The 12,335-nt window shown below is 54.2% G+C and overlaps 1 protein-coding gene across 3 annotated transcripts in view; it reads left to right on the forward strand.

The window, feature by feature from the left end:
* Positions 1 to 8,077, forward strand: part of ERC1 (ELKS/RAB6-interacting/CAST family member 1) — a 410,068-nt gene extending 401,991 nt beyond the window's left edge. For all 3 annotated transcript variants that reach the window (XM_057703822.1, XM_057703826.1, XM_057703824.1), the window contains one exon: positions 3,545 to 8,077. In XM_057703822.1, the coding sequence (XP_057559805.1) occupies positions 3,545 to 3,682 (138 nt within the window). In that variant the 3' untranslated portion in view covers positions 3,683 to 8,077. The remainder of the gene's footprint in view (positions 1 to 3,544) is intronic.
* The last annotated feature ends 4,258 nt before the right edge of the window (positions 8,078 to 12,335 follow it).

Here is a 12,335-nt window from a genome sequence, read left to right on the forward strand (position 1 = left end):
CATACTGTAAGTTTGGTATGTTGTAGATCCATTTTCATTTGTCTCCAGGTATTTTTTTATTTCTCTTTTGATCTCTTATTTGACCCATTGGCTTTTCATTTGCGTGTTGTTTCATCTTTACATAGTTGTGGGTTTTCCAGTTTTCTTCTTTCTAGTTTCATACCTATGTAGTCAGAGAAGATGTTTGATGTGATTTCAGTCTTCTTAAATTTATTGACTTGTTTTGTGGCAAAACATATGATCTATTCAAGGATGTTCCATATGTGCTTGAGAAGAGTATGTACTCACAGTATAATTTTTAAATTTAAATCTTTAGCCAGTTTTAAATTTGTGTTTACGTATGACATGAGTAGGAATCTAACCATATTCTGGGCCCAGTTTTCCTAATACAATTCATTGATTTCATTGATTTGCCTCTTGATCATATTCTAAATCCCCCTGATCTAATTTTATCAATACAGTGCTCTTCTAATTAGTGTGGTTTTATACTGTTTTATAACCTGACAGAGCAAGTCCTCCATCATTTTTCCTCCTTTAAAAAGTTTTCTTGGTGCTTTTTATATGTTTACACTTCAGGATAAATTTTAAAATCAGTTACCAAGGTTCAAAAAGAGCCTTTGGGATTTGGTTTGGAAATGTATTTATAGTATACTTTTATGTGAAAATAAAATCAGCTTATAAATAATCTATAAAATATCATTGCCATTTTGTTTCTAAAATTACATGTATGTATAATAAAACAAAGTCTCAAGGAATATATGGCAAAATATATAGAAGTGGTTATCTCCTGATGCTAATATTATAGGTGATTTTAGGGGGGTGCTTTTTTTTCCCAAATTTTCTACAATACATGTGTAATACTTTTTAAATCAGAAAAATAAAACACTTGAAAAAATGTTGTTAAACTGAAGTGTATTTATTAGTAACTTCATGATAGTCTGCTTAACAGAAGCCAAATTAGGATAAAAAATATTTCACGGGAAATAACTACGTGACTTGTGAAGATTTGTGGCTTAGGATATAAACCAAAACTGTCCAGAGTATTCCTGGGAAGGATTAAGATAAGAAACTGAAGCAGTATAACCTCATAACCTCCTCACTTACTTCGGTTGGTTGAGGAGACCTGAGAGTTGTAGCCTTTTCACCGAGCAGTATTTCTGGGTTACAGTCTGGGCAGCTGTGTTCATAAGGCACCTGGCCTCCTTGGTTTCCCCGTTTTAGAGACTGGTATTCATGTGATACTGCCAGAGCTCAAGCTACACCAAGACTTCGTGTGGTCTAAATCTGGCCCTTGCACGTCCTGGTCTTTTATCAGTGTTTAGCAGAAAGAAGATTGCTGAATCTGTTCCCAGCCCTTTGATGTATTGATATTTGAAAAAGCAGCATAGTCATTCTTGGCTCAGAGCATCTAGATGCTGTCAACAGTATAACTGAAACTTTGGTTCTTTTCGCATTTCAATATGCATGCTCTTTCTGGGTAATCTTATCTGTTTAATAAAAACAACAGTAATAATAATGATAACATCATCTAACATTTCCCAGGCATTTTCTGTGTGTCAGGCATTGTACTGTACTTTATATGAATATCTTGTTAAGTCATTAAAACAGCCCTATTATTTATTGCCCCTTTTTACAGATGAGGAAACTGAGTCTCCGAGGGGTCTAGGTCATGCAGGCTAATAATTGGCAGAGCTGGCCCTGAGTCCCTGGCAGCCTAACTCCAGAGCCTACATTTTTAACTACACTTTAAACTCTATTTCTAATTCACTTCCTTTCCTAAAACCTGCTCTGCCTCCTGTATTTTCAGTCTTATTTGTCTGATTCTCTGTTCTCTTTCACGTAACCCGGCCTCCTGCCAATCCTGCCCTTGGAAAATCTCCCACCCGCCTGGTCCCTCCACATCCCCAGGCCCACCTTAGCTTTATTTCTCCTTCACTCTCCCGGAGCTCGTGACAGTAAACTCCCTCGATGCGTTCCTCCTTCCACCCAGGCTGACGTGCCCTATCTTCCTAGCGTCTTCTGAGGAAATGAAACTGATCACCTCACTATGCTGTTTTAAGACTCTTGGACTTGCTGCTGTTGTTGTCATCCTTGTTGTTTTAACCAGGTGAAATCTGAACCCCTTAGCTCTGTGTGTGCTGTCTGGCCCAGTCTGGCCCTCCAGCTTCACCTCTGTCATTCTGCACCCAGCCCCCTACCTGATGCTCCAGCCGCAGGAGAGTCTCACTCTCCCTAGTCTGCATCAAGCCCCTCAGTGTCTCTGCCATCTGCGCTTGTTTTGCCTGCTTGACCGCCTCTTCTGTCCCTGATCTCCCAGGCACACTTGAGATCCACTCTCGAGATGGAGACCACTTGTTGCCTTTAGGGACATCTCAGACTTCTCCAGGGAAAAGCAGGCATCCTCCTGTCTCCCCCTCGGTCATGGCCCTCTCCCTGTTGGGTTGTAATTATCAGTGTATGTGCTATCTCTTCCTTTAACCTCGACAGGTTCCAGAGCAAGGACCAAATCCATCCAGCACCTAGCACGTAGTAGGCCCTCAGTACATGCTGGGTCAGTGCCTGAAGGAATGTCGAAAAGTGTTTAAAACAATAGGAAATATACTTGTAAGCAAACAGAGGACTCTCGTGTCTCTCTCTGACTCAGTCAGCAGGCCTGAGGTAGGGGTGGCAGTGGCAGGTGGGGGAAGCCTTCCTCGGGCAGGGACCAGTGTGCAAGATGAAGACCCCGCCTGATCATGCACGTACCCGTCTGTCTCCTGGGCCTGTGTGTGATGGTGTTGCCCAGTGGGAGGACACTCCCTGAGTGCGAGCACTGGGATGGGAGCCCAGCTCTGCAAGTCACCCTCTTGGGGCCTTGTCCAGTCACTAACCTTCATTTTCACGAAGAGACATTTGATATTCACTTTTACACTTTTCTGATTATTAATTTTGACACAGGAAGACTTCACATGGCAGAAACTGCCTTTTTTTGTCATTTCTTTCTTTTTTTGAGCCTTATTGAGCTAAAGTTGACAAAATTGTAATATATTTATACACCCCGATGACGTGATGTACACAGACATCGCGAAGGGGTTCCCCATCCTCTCGGTCGCGTTATTAACACACGCGTCGTCTCACGATTTCCTTTTTTCCTGTGTGAAAACACGTAAGCCCTGCTCTCTTGAGCAGATTTCAAGTGTGCAGCACAGCATAATGGACTCTAGTCCTCGTCTTGTACGTTAGACCTCAGATCCCATTCATCTTGTAACTGAGGGTTTGTGCCCTTCTACCACCCACTCTCATTTCTCACACCCCCAGCCCCTGGCAACTGCTACTCTGCTGTTTCTCCGAATTTGGTGTGACTTTCCCACCCACCCCCCGATCCCACATATAAGTGACACCACACAGTATTTGCCTTTCTCTGTCTGGCTTATCTCACTGAGCATAATGCCCTCCGGGTTTATCCACCTCATTGCAAATGTTGTTTCTTGATTGGTGACCAGTAATTCTTAACTTAGCGCAACTGGGGTTGTTTTATTTTATCTGAATCCATCTGTTCTTTCAGCTTCAGAATGAGTTAGAGAAGGGCGAGCGGGACAGCGCGGAGCTACAGGAGTTTGCCAACGCCATCCTGCAGCAGATAGCAGACCACTGCCCTGACATCCTGGAGCAGGTGGTCAACGCCCTGGAGGAGTCGTCCTGACCCTCTTCGTGGGGAGCAGACGGCCCAGCAGCCCGATCTGTGAGCCCAGGAGCCAAGAAAGGAGACGTATGAGGAGCGGGCACCCAGAAGGCTCCTGGCCCCAAACATACACTACAGACTCTGTCCTGTCTTGGTTAGTCCCGCAGGTGTGGCTCCAGCACCGTTTCTATGTCTGTCTTCGAATCTGCCTTGCTGCTTCCGGTGTTGTCTCTGCGCTGTGTCCTGCTGTCCAAGGTCGGTGAGTGGCCGAGCCTCCGTGGAGAGCCGCCATCCAGCCATCACCAGTGACACTGTGGACTCTGGCAGCCGTGTTCTGACAGAGGGGTGTAAGGGAGAGCCCTCTCCCTTCTGTCCTTGGCGTGAGCACTAAGTCTGGATTCTGCAGAGCTCGGCTCACTGAGAGGTGCTTCCCTGCGGACCAGGGAGCTGCGTGTTCTAATATCACAACAGGTGCTTTCTCCTAGAAGGGTAAAAAAAAATCTCAAAAAGTATTTAAAAAAAGAGGGGGGAAGAGAGAACAGGGACAGAGAGCTGACCTACTGTTCTCTTTCCCGTCCGTCCTGGTTGCTCTCCACGAGGGTCCTCTGTGCAGGGCTGCAGGCCAGCCGCACAGGGCTTGGTGGACCTGGCCTCCGGGTGGAGTCTCCCCCAGGCCTCACCAGTCCTTGTGCTTCTCCTCAGCCTCTGGGGCGAGTCCCTCTTGTTGAGGACCTCTGGCTTGGTGTGTCAGATCACGTCTGTCACGGAAAGAGAAGAGGGCAGTGTGGTCACCCCTGCAGCTCTGCTTCTGTAGAAGGTGACTGGTCCTCGGGATCAGGCTGGCTTCTCCCAGACATCTTGCTGGTCAGCAGCCTAGGCCCCAAAGAGTGTTTCTGCCTCCCCCCGGCCCAGCCCCCAACGACCTCCACCGCCTGTGCTCCAAGCTCGGGTGGCCCACCCTCCCCCCTCCAGCTTTCCTCCCAGGCTTCTGCTACAAATGGATGGTTCTCATCCCACACGCATTCCTTCCCTCTCTCTTTCATTCCGATAATATTTACAAAGTGCCTACTGTGTGCACGTCGCTGTTGGGCACCCATCCTTGAAGAAAGCCTCTCTGCAGTGAGGGAGGGCTGTCGAGGATTCTGTGAGACACACCTGGTCAAGTCAGAGCAGTAAAAGACATACCCTTCCCCTTCCCCATCTTAATAGAAGGTATCTTTTCCAGGAGAATCTTCCACAAATCAGCATTTCTCATTATAATGAAATGTATGGGTTTGGGGGGCAGAGGGGCTGAGTCGCTTACTGGCCTGCAGGATCCCATCTGGTGACTCGGTATTTGAGGGTTCTGTTCCCCTGAAAGAGTTTAATGTTTAATGGGCTACAACAGTGGGTGGTGTTTTCTCTATACATCTGTGTGCACCTCGTCAGACTTGGCCAGCTCTGTGTTGCAAATCAGAAAATTGACCCCAAAGTTTCAAATCCAATTGAAGGTATTGACATCTTCCCCCAGCATAGACAATGGCAGTCTTAAATATCAGGCACCAAGAAATAGACCACTTAACCCAACTCTAGCCCTTTGACCACGTCTCCAGCCAGACACCCACCAGGCGCTCACAGCCTCTGATAAGAGTTGCTGGGCTAAATGGCTCTGTCTTGTGTTTTCTCCTTTCTTCTCCCCAATTACTCACCCAAAGAATCCGACGCTGCCTGTCAGGTCATCACAGCCGTCAGTCCCATATCTTCCCACCAGCAGCCGGCAACTGTCCCGTTAACTTATATGGTCACATCTCCAGCTGCCCTGACTCCCTGCCGTAAAGCAAGCTCTCCCTGTGAGAAGCTGTCGAGTGCTCCTTATCGACGGTTTAAATGGACTCTGCTCATAAATTTCTTACTGAGATGCTTCCTGATAGCCAGGCTGGCCGGAGAGGGGATGCAGTGGGGTTTAGACAGTAAGTTTTGGCCATTTGTGGTCAATTACCTCAATCCCACTTATTTATTGCACTGCCCGTAAATCACATAGAAAGCCCCCAGTATTTTAGGGCTGGAGTCTCAGAATCTCACATTATCCACCACAATGCAAGAACCAAGGTAGAGCAACACCCTCCTTGGGACCACAGCAGACAGGGAGCAGAAGAGGCTGCGTGCAGAGCAGCGGTGGGCCTGGCCGGCTCTTCTCTGCCTGGTCTCCCGGGTCCCGCCAGTTCTTCCCTTCGCGTCAGACACAGTCCCCGCCACCTGCTCCCCTTCCTGCGGCTTCCCCTCCAGAGCCTTACACTACTTCTCTGGGCAGGTGCCTCTGAGAAGTTGTTTCTGGTCAGATGCCATCTGTTTGTCTCTGAACCACAGTGGGACTCTCCTCAGTGTTTCTTGGGTGGTCATCCTAGCACCTCAGGTGGTTCAGGGGGCTGTTTGGTCCTGGATGAAAATGAACAAGGACCTGCCTTTATACCATAGGGGCAAAGTTAACATAGTTTCTAGCATTGAGAGTCTCTTGCTGAGTTTAGATCATCCATAGGGCCGACATTTGCTAAATGCGCAATTCCCATCACACGAGATGTCATTCCGTGACCTCTTCTGGTGTTTGTGGTTTCACAAGGTCATGCAGCTGCTACTGAAGATCTGTAACCTTGAAAACTCACTGCAGGTTGCCTGATGTTCACCAAACTTCATCTCATTGGCAAGTCTCGTTCCCCTTAGCACCTAAAGCTCTGCACCTAGATCGAAGTCGTCATGAAGAGGGAAGCAAGAGAAAGAGTGGGTGGCATCGGCCCTGGGGCTCAGGACAGAAGGACAATGTGACCGTCTCCTCTTCCCATATACCTCCATCCCAGGCACTCACTGAGCTCTTGATGCAGTGTCTGGATTGAGATTTGCGAGGATTTGGATACCGGTTGGAATGGAAAAGAATTTAAGTGGGCTTTAACATGTCGAGAAGTGTGACTGGGAATCCCCAAATCCGTCTCAGCTCTAACCCTGACCGTGTACCCTACTATCTGAAGGCGACCTTAAGTGCTCTTCTCTTCCTGACACTTGGGCTTCAGAAACACTAGTGAAGCAGACGGGACCCGAGGCGCCCCCAGTGTAGATGGCAGCAACGGGGCTGGGCCCTTTGCGTCCGTAAAGGTCTGCTGGGTGTTCCGCAGGAGCCAGTGGCTTACCCGCTCCTCAGAGTGGGGGAGGAGAGGAAGTCGTCTCCCAGTTGTGGCCAGTTGCTGCTGAGCCTTCCCGTGGAGCACACTCTGGAAGCACAGGCCCATGGGCGGCCTCAGGGTCTGTGAGGAGAGAGCAGGGGAGGAGGACGTGGGCACGTGGACGTGGCCCTCACGTGGCTCTTCCCGAGTCCCCGCGGACCCTGTGTTCCCCACCCCCACCCCGTCCCGGCATTGTTTCCCACTGGCGGGAGCACAGGGCTGCAGGAGGAGAGGGGACGAGGAGTCAGCCACGGCTGGACCACACAGATGTGGGCCCACCTTGCAATGCCAGCCCCAGCTTCTCTTTCAGGGGAATCTGGGATTTGCCCCACATGAACTAAGGGAATATTCGGGCAAGAAGAAAACATCCAGGGAAATCCTTCTGAACAAAATGGCTGTCTTACGCTTTTTAAGCAAAAACTTTCCAAACTTTTTAGTGTCAAAACTGTAACCAAGTGTCTCCTGGTTTTTTCCAGTGTGTTTGGCGAGTGCTGTGATCCTGTCCTAGGTATTTCTCCTCCTGACCCCCGGGGGAGAGATGGTTTGGGGGGTTAATTTGGGGGGAGTGGGTTTTTGTCCCACACCCACTTCCTCTTTTGTTTCTCTGCTTGTGGATATTGTCTGTGTGGTTCAGAGAATCGGGGCGGTTACATTGTGTCCATTGTCAAGATTATTAAGATATTACAAAGTAGTTGTAGAACTGAAAAATTAAAGAGCTGTGTTTTAAAAAATGAAACCAATATCATGTTAATAAAGGAATTCAAGCTATGGGGCAGCCAGACTCCTCCCCACCCCCCCACCCCAAGTTGGCTGAGGTGGCCGCTGGGCCGGCGCTGGGGAAACACAGTGGCCATGGTCCAGGCAGGCGACTGCTCGGTGAAGGAGGTGACCACTGAGTTAGGGGGTGAGGCTCCTGGGGCCCAGTTTGTCCGTCCATCCTCAGGACCTCTGCGGGAGGTTTCCTGTGACCCCCACACGGGCCCCAGCCTGGTGTGCCTGCGGCTGTGTGGTCACCTGGGCATGGCGCTGGGCCCCACACCTGCGGCAGTCCCCGCCAGCCACACAACCTCCTCCTGCCCACTTGGTGCTATATCATCCGGTGGCCCATCCAGGACGGGCGGAGCCCCGGCCAACCTGGAGCCTGCCATCCGGGCGGGCGAGTCCTCGTCAGAGCCCGGTCCGCCTGGCTGGAGTCCCTGGAACCTTTCCCTGAAAAGCTTGTAAGACCCCAGGTTTCCCGGGCCCAGGCTGTCCGTCTGGGGCCCAGCGATGGCCTGGCCAGGCAAGGAGGTGACTCCTGCTGAAGTCAGCGAGCCCACCCTGGGCCGAGGCAGCCCCCTCCCCACCACAGCAGTATTGCACGTGGCCCTCAGCACGGTGGACCCCACGGGCAGCCCGGGACCTGTGAGTCCAGCAGGTGTGCGAGGCGCGGGCTCGGGTCTCCTGAGGTCGCTCCCCCTGCTCCAGAAGGGAGAGCTGCCCTTTGGCGAGGGGCCGAGGGCAGCAGGCACCGGCTTCCTGTAGCTTGAGTTCCTTTTGGCGACAGTAGCGGCCGCCGTGGCGGTGTCTCTGAGCAAACGCATCGCTGCCTTCATCGTGTGCGCGACTGCCCAGTCGTCTCACTAACACGATTGTGATGTTACAGAGAAACTGTGTTAGAGTCGACTTTGCCTTGATAATTACTGTAAACACTTTGTTCATTTTTTTCTTTTTTATTCACAAACTAAATCCATCAGGAAATTATAAAGTTATTTAAAAATCGTGTGCTGTGTCTTTCTTCAGGCCTCATCCAGTCTGATCATCCAAAGTGAGATGTGTCCTCAGATGCTAGAAAAGCAGGCGAGGCCCAAAGTCCCTGCGAGGTCAGCCCCACTGGGGGTACCAGGGAAGCAGGGATGCCCGAATCAGGGAGGGGGAGGAGTGGACAGCACCCTGGCCCTGACACAGAGAAGGGGAGCCCCTCTGGGCACCCACCTGGACGTGGGACTGGCAGCCCCCTCATTGTGTTTCACGGTGTACACACCGAGGCCCGAGCTCAGGTCCATGTTTCAGCTCTAACAGTTCCAGAGCTTAGAGCAAGTGCCGCGTGGGGCGGGGCGGGGCGGGGCCTCAGAGGGGCTGGAGCTCCCCCGGGGCATGTGCCAATGTGTAGACTCTGGGAGGCATGAGCTGCACCAGCCGACAGAAGGTGGGTACCAGGAGCAGAAAGCTGCCGAGAGCATCTGCGCGGAAAATATCCAGCTTTGTCATTTGTCTTGGGCCTAGTGCTCAAGAAGAATTGTTCTGGGGACTTGGGTGAGAGTTGGTTTTCTGCTTTGCTTCGTTTCTGTGTGTCCCCCATGACGGGGTCGATGCACTCATGGTGTTCCCTCCCTCTCGTGTAGGTTCTGCCACCCCCGCCACCGGGCATTGGCACTGGGGGCAGAGCGCCACCCCACCCCCACCCCCGTAGCCCTGCCTGCGCCTGGCTCAGCTCGCCCCACTCCCTCCAGCCTGGAGAAGCAGCACCACTCTCGGGGCTGAAGACCCGCTGCTGCCAGTCCTTCCCTTGTGAAGCAGGGACAGTTTCACGGGCAGCGCGTGGCTTTTGCTGAACAATGTGAAACCACCACCACGAGCAGTTGTGTCCACCGCAAGCCGTCAGGTGGCAGTGGTCGCTGTCCCCAGGGTTTTCCATTCACCCTGTCTCACTGCTGTTGATTCACCCTGTGGCCACCAGCTCAGCTGCAGACAAAGGGACGCAGGGACCACGAGGTTTAAGGAAAACGTGAGAGGAGAACGTGCAGTGGAGGATTCTATCCGTTAACTTGGTTTTTCCTCTGAATCGGGAGAGGACTGCTATTATTTGGAGCATCTCGGGCTGGCCCAGAGACGATTAGGGGCTGGTTAGACCCTGGGGTGAGGGAGCGTTCTGAGGACACCGGTTTGAGATCCACACGCTTTCTCAGGTGTCCGGCGGCGGGGGTTGGGGGTGGGGGGGTGGACCCTGGACTCACAGCCCAGAGCCTCAGCCGCCCTCAACCTCACCTCCCAACCTCCTCTAGGTCACAAGCCATCATGGGGACGATGGGTTATGTTCCTCCTGCTTGAAAGCTGCTTGAAGAGCATGAAGCATAGAATTGCTTTCTTCACGTCTGCAATTTGCTATAGGATCATCCAGCACGCGCTCCGGGGAGGTGGCGACAAGCAGGACGTGGACCAGGAGACTGGCTGTGAGTCGCTGTGGAAGCCAGGCATTGGGCACGAGCTCCTCACACTGCTCTATCGTGCGTGTCCTCAATATTCACACCCTGCAGCTCTGCCTGCCAGACATCCCCCAGGACCCCCAGATCCCTCACCCACACTCAGCAGCTCAGCAAGACCGTGGCCCAGGCGCCCCTTCAGGTCTCGGCACATCACGTGTTTGTCTCGTGGCAACTTCGTGGCCGTCGCATGCGGTAGGTCCTCTTATCCCCATTTCACAGTTAAGCCCAGAGCAGCCACACAGCTTTCCCAAGGCCATGCCCTTGTCCGCGGTGGGGCGCTGTCTCCAGCGCCGTGCTCTCCACCCCCGACCGCAGCCACCTCTCTGGGAGCGTGGAGTCCACGGGGGCCTTATCCCCACAGAAGGAGCTGGGGGGCAGGCAGAGGAGGGCAGGCAGAGCTCTTCACCAGCCTCAAGCTTGACCTTGGAAGACAGTTTTGCCAACAGAGGCGTTCAAGGATGAGGGGAGGCGGGAAAGGATGCAGGCGCGTGACCCAGGGTCCCCAGGGCAAGGCCACTTGGCTCCGGAGCACGGCAGGGCCCGAGGCCAGTGGCTGGAGGCCTGCGATGCCCTGAGAGGAAGGCCGGCTGGGGACTGTCACCCATGCCCCTGAGTCCCGACCGTGGCCACTACGGGGAGCTGACCAGGGAAAGGCGGCTGGGTGTCCAGGCTGGGAGGAGCTGGTCCACGGGCTGGAGGCTGTGGGAGGTGGTGGTAGGAGGCTGGGCCCAGGCCGAGGTGACACAGCAGGAAGTGACGGGCCCGGGGTTTGAACCCAGCCGGCGTCCCTAGTCTTTCTCCCTGTTCTCTGACTGGCCCAAGGCACTGCCCAGGGCTCAGAGCCGGGGAGGGGCTGAGGATGTGGGGACTGAGGACACCTCCCGCAGCCGGAGGGTTTGGGGTGTCGTGGCCGGGGCGGGGGGGGGGTTCAGAGGAAAGAGGGAAACATGGTCTCACCAGCAGGAACAGGGTTGGGGGGTCACCCGGGGACTGGGCCCTGAGCTACGCGCTGCCTTCCCGCCACCATCCCCGCGGCGCCTGCCACCCGCTGCCCGTGCTGGGCGGCCCCAGGCCGCCTGTGCCTCGAGGGATGGGCTCCGTGATCCCAGGAGGGTGAGGGCCGCGTCCACCCACGACACAGCGCCGTGGCTCCTGCGGGGGCAGCTCAGGCCCCAGTGTCCTCTTATTGTGGCTTTACTCCTCAGGATTCCCACGGGGCTGGCTCGGGCAGCCGCGCCCCTGCTCAGAGCTGTGGGTGGGCAGCGGGCGGCCTCCCGAGCGCGAGCGCGCTGGCAGGGCCTCCACACCCAGGAGGCTCAGGGAGAAGGGCGGCCGGAGGGCTCGGTCCGGCCCTCCTTGGGCTGTCGCCACAATGTGGACGTCAGGATAAACCAGCTGACGCTTGAGGAGAAAAGAAAACTCGAGTAGCCACTCAGCCTTCCTTTCCGCGGGGCCGTTGCAGGGCCGTGTCTCCAGGCTGCCCGGCCCTCCCCATGCTCAGCCTCTGCAGGGGTGCGGGGAGCAGGGTGCCCACCCTGCTGGAGGGCGAGGGACCAGGGCAAAGCAAGGCTTGGCTCGTGGGGACCTTGGCCTTGAGCAGGAAGGCCAGTGGGCCAGGAGTTGGAAGACAGGGTCCCCATCCTGTCTGTGCTGCGTGTTGGGTGCGTGGCCCTGGAGAGTCCACCTGGCTTCTCTCATCTTTAGTTTCCTCATTTTTAAAATAGAGATAAGGATGCCCACTCCCACGGATGGGGACACGGGCCCTGGAGTGGGAGGTCTGCGGGGGGGTCCCCGGCCCCTTCACGTGCCCTGTTCCAGGCCCCCCCCATCCTGGCCGTGGCGCCTCCTCCGGGGGCGTCGGATGCCGCGATCATGTTGCTTCTGCTGCAGAGGAAGAGCCCAGATGCCAACGCGCCGGCCTTATCAGCCACAGCTGCACTGTCCCCACGCGGGGATGGGCTCCCTGACGTGGCACTGTCCGCCGCCTGTTTGCCCCGGCAACAGAGCAGACCTGGGGGACCGGCGCTCACGCCGGGTGCTTGCGCGGCAGCCCCCAACGTGGACTGGAACCCGCGGGCAGTGGGGCATCCCCGCCCAAGCCCCGCGGGGGGCACATCTGACCCCCACTCCCCTGCCCAGGCCTGCGGCTGGAAGGCCTCGGAGGGCAGGCGTGCGGCTGCTCCTGCTCTGGGGCCCCTGCGTGCTGTGGTGCCTGCTCGCGCTCACACCGGGACCGCC

The sequence above is a fragment of the Hippopotamus amphibius genome, chromosome 12 (assembly GCF_030028045.1).
Source record: "Hippopotamus amphibius kiboko isolate mHipAmp2 chromosome 12, mHipAmp2.hap2, whole genome shotgun sequence".
In the NCBI taxonomy this organism is placed as follows: domain Eukaryota; kingdom Metazoa; phylum Chordata; class Mammalia; order Artiodactyla; family Hippopotamidae; genus Hippopotamus; species Hippopotamus amphibius.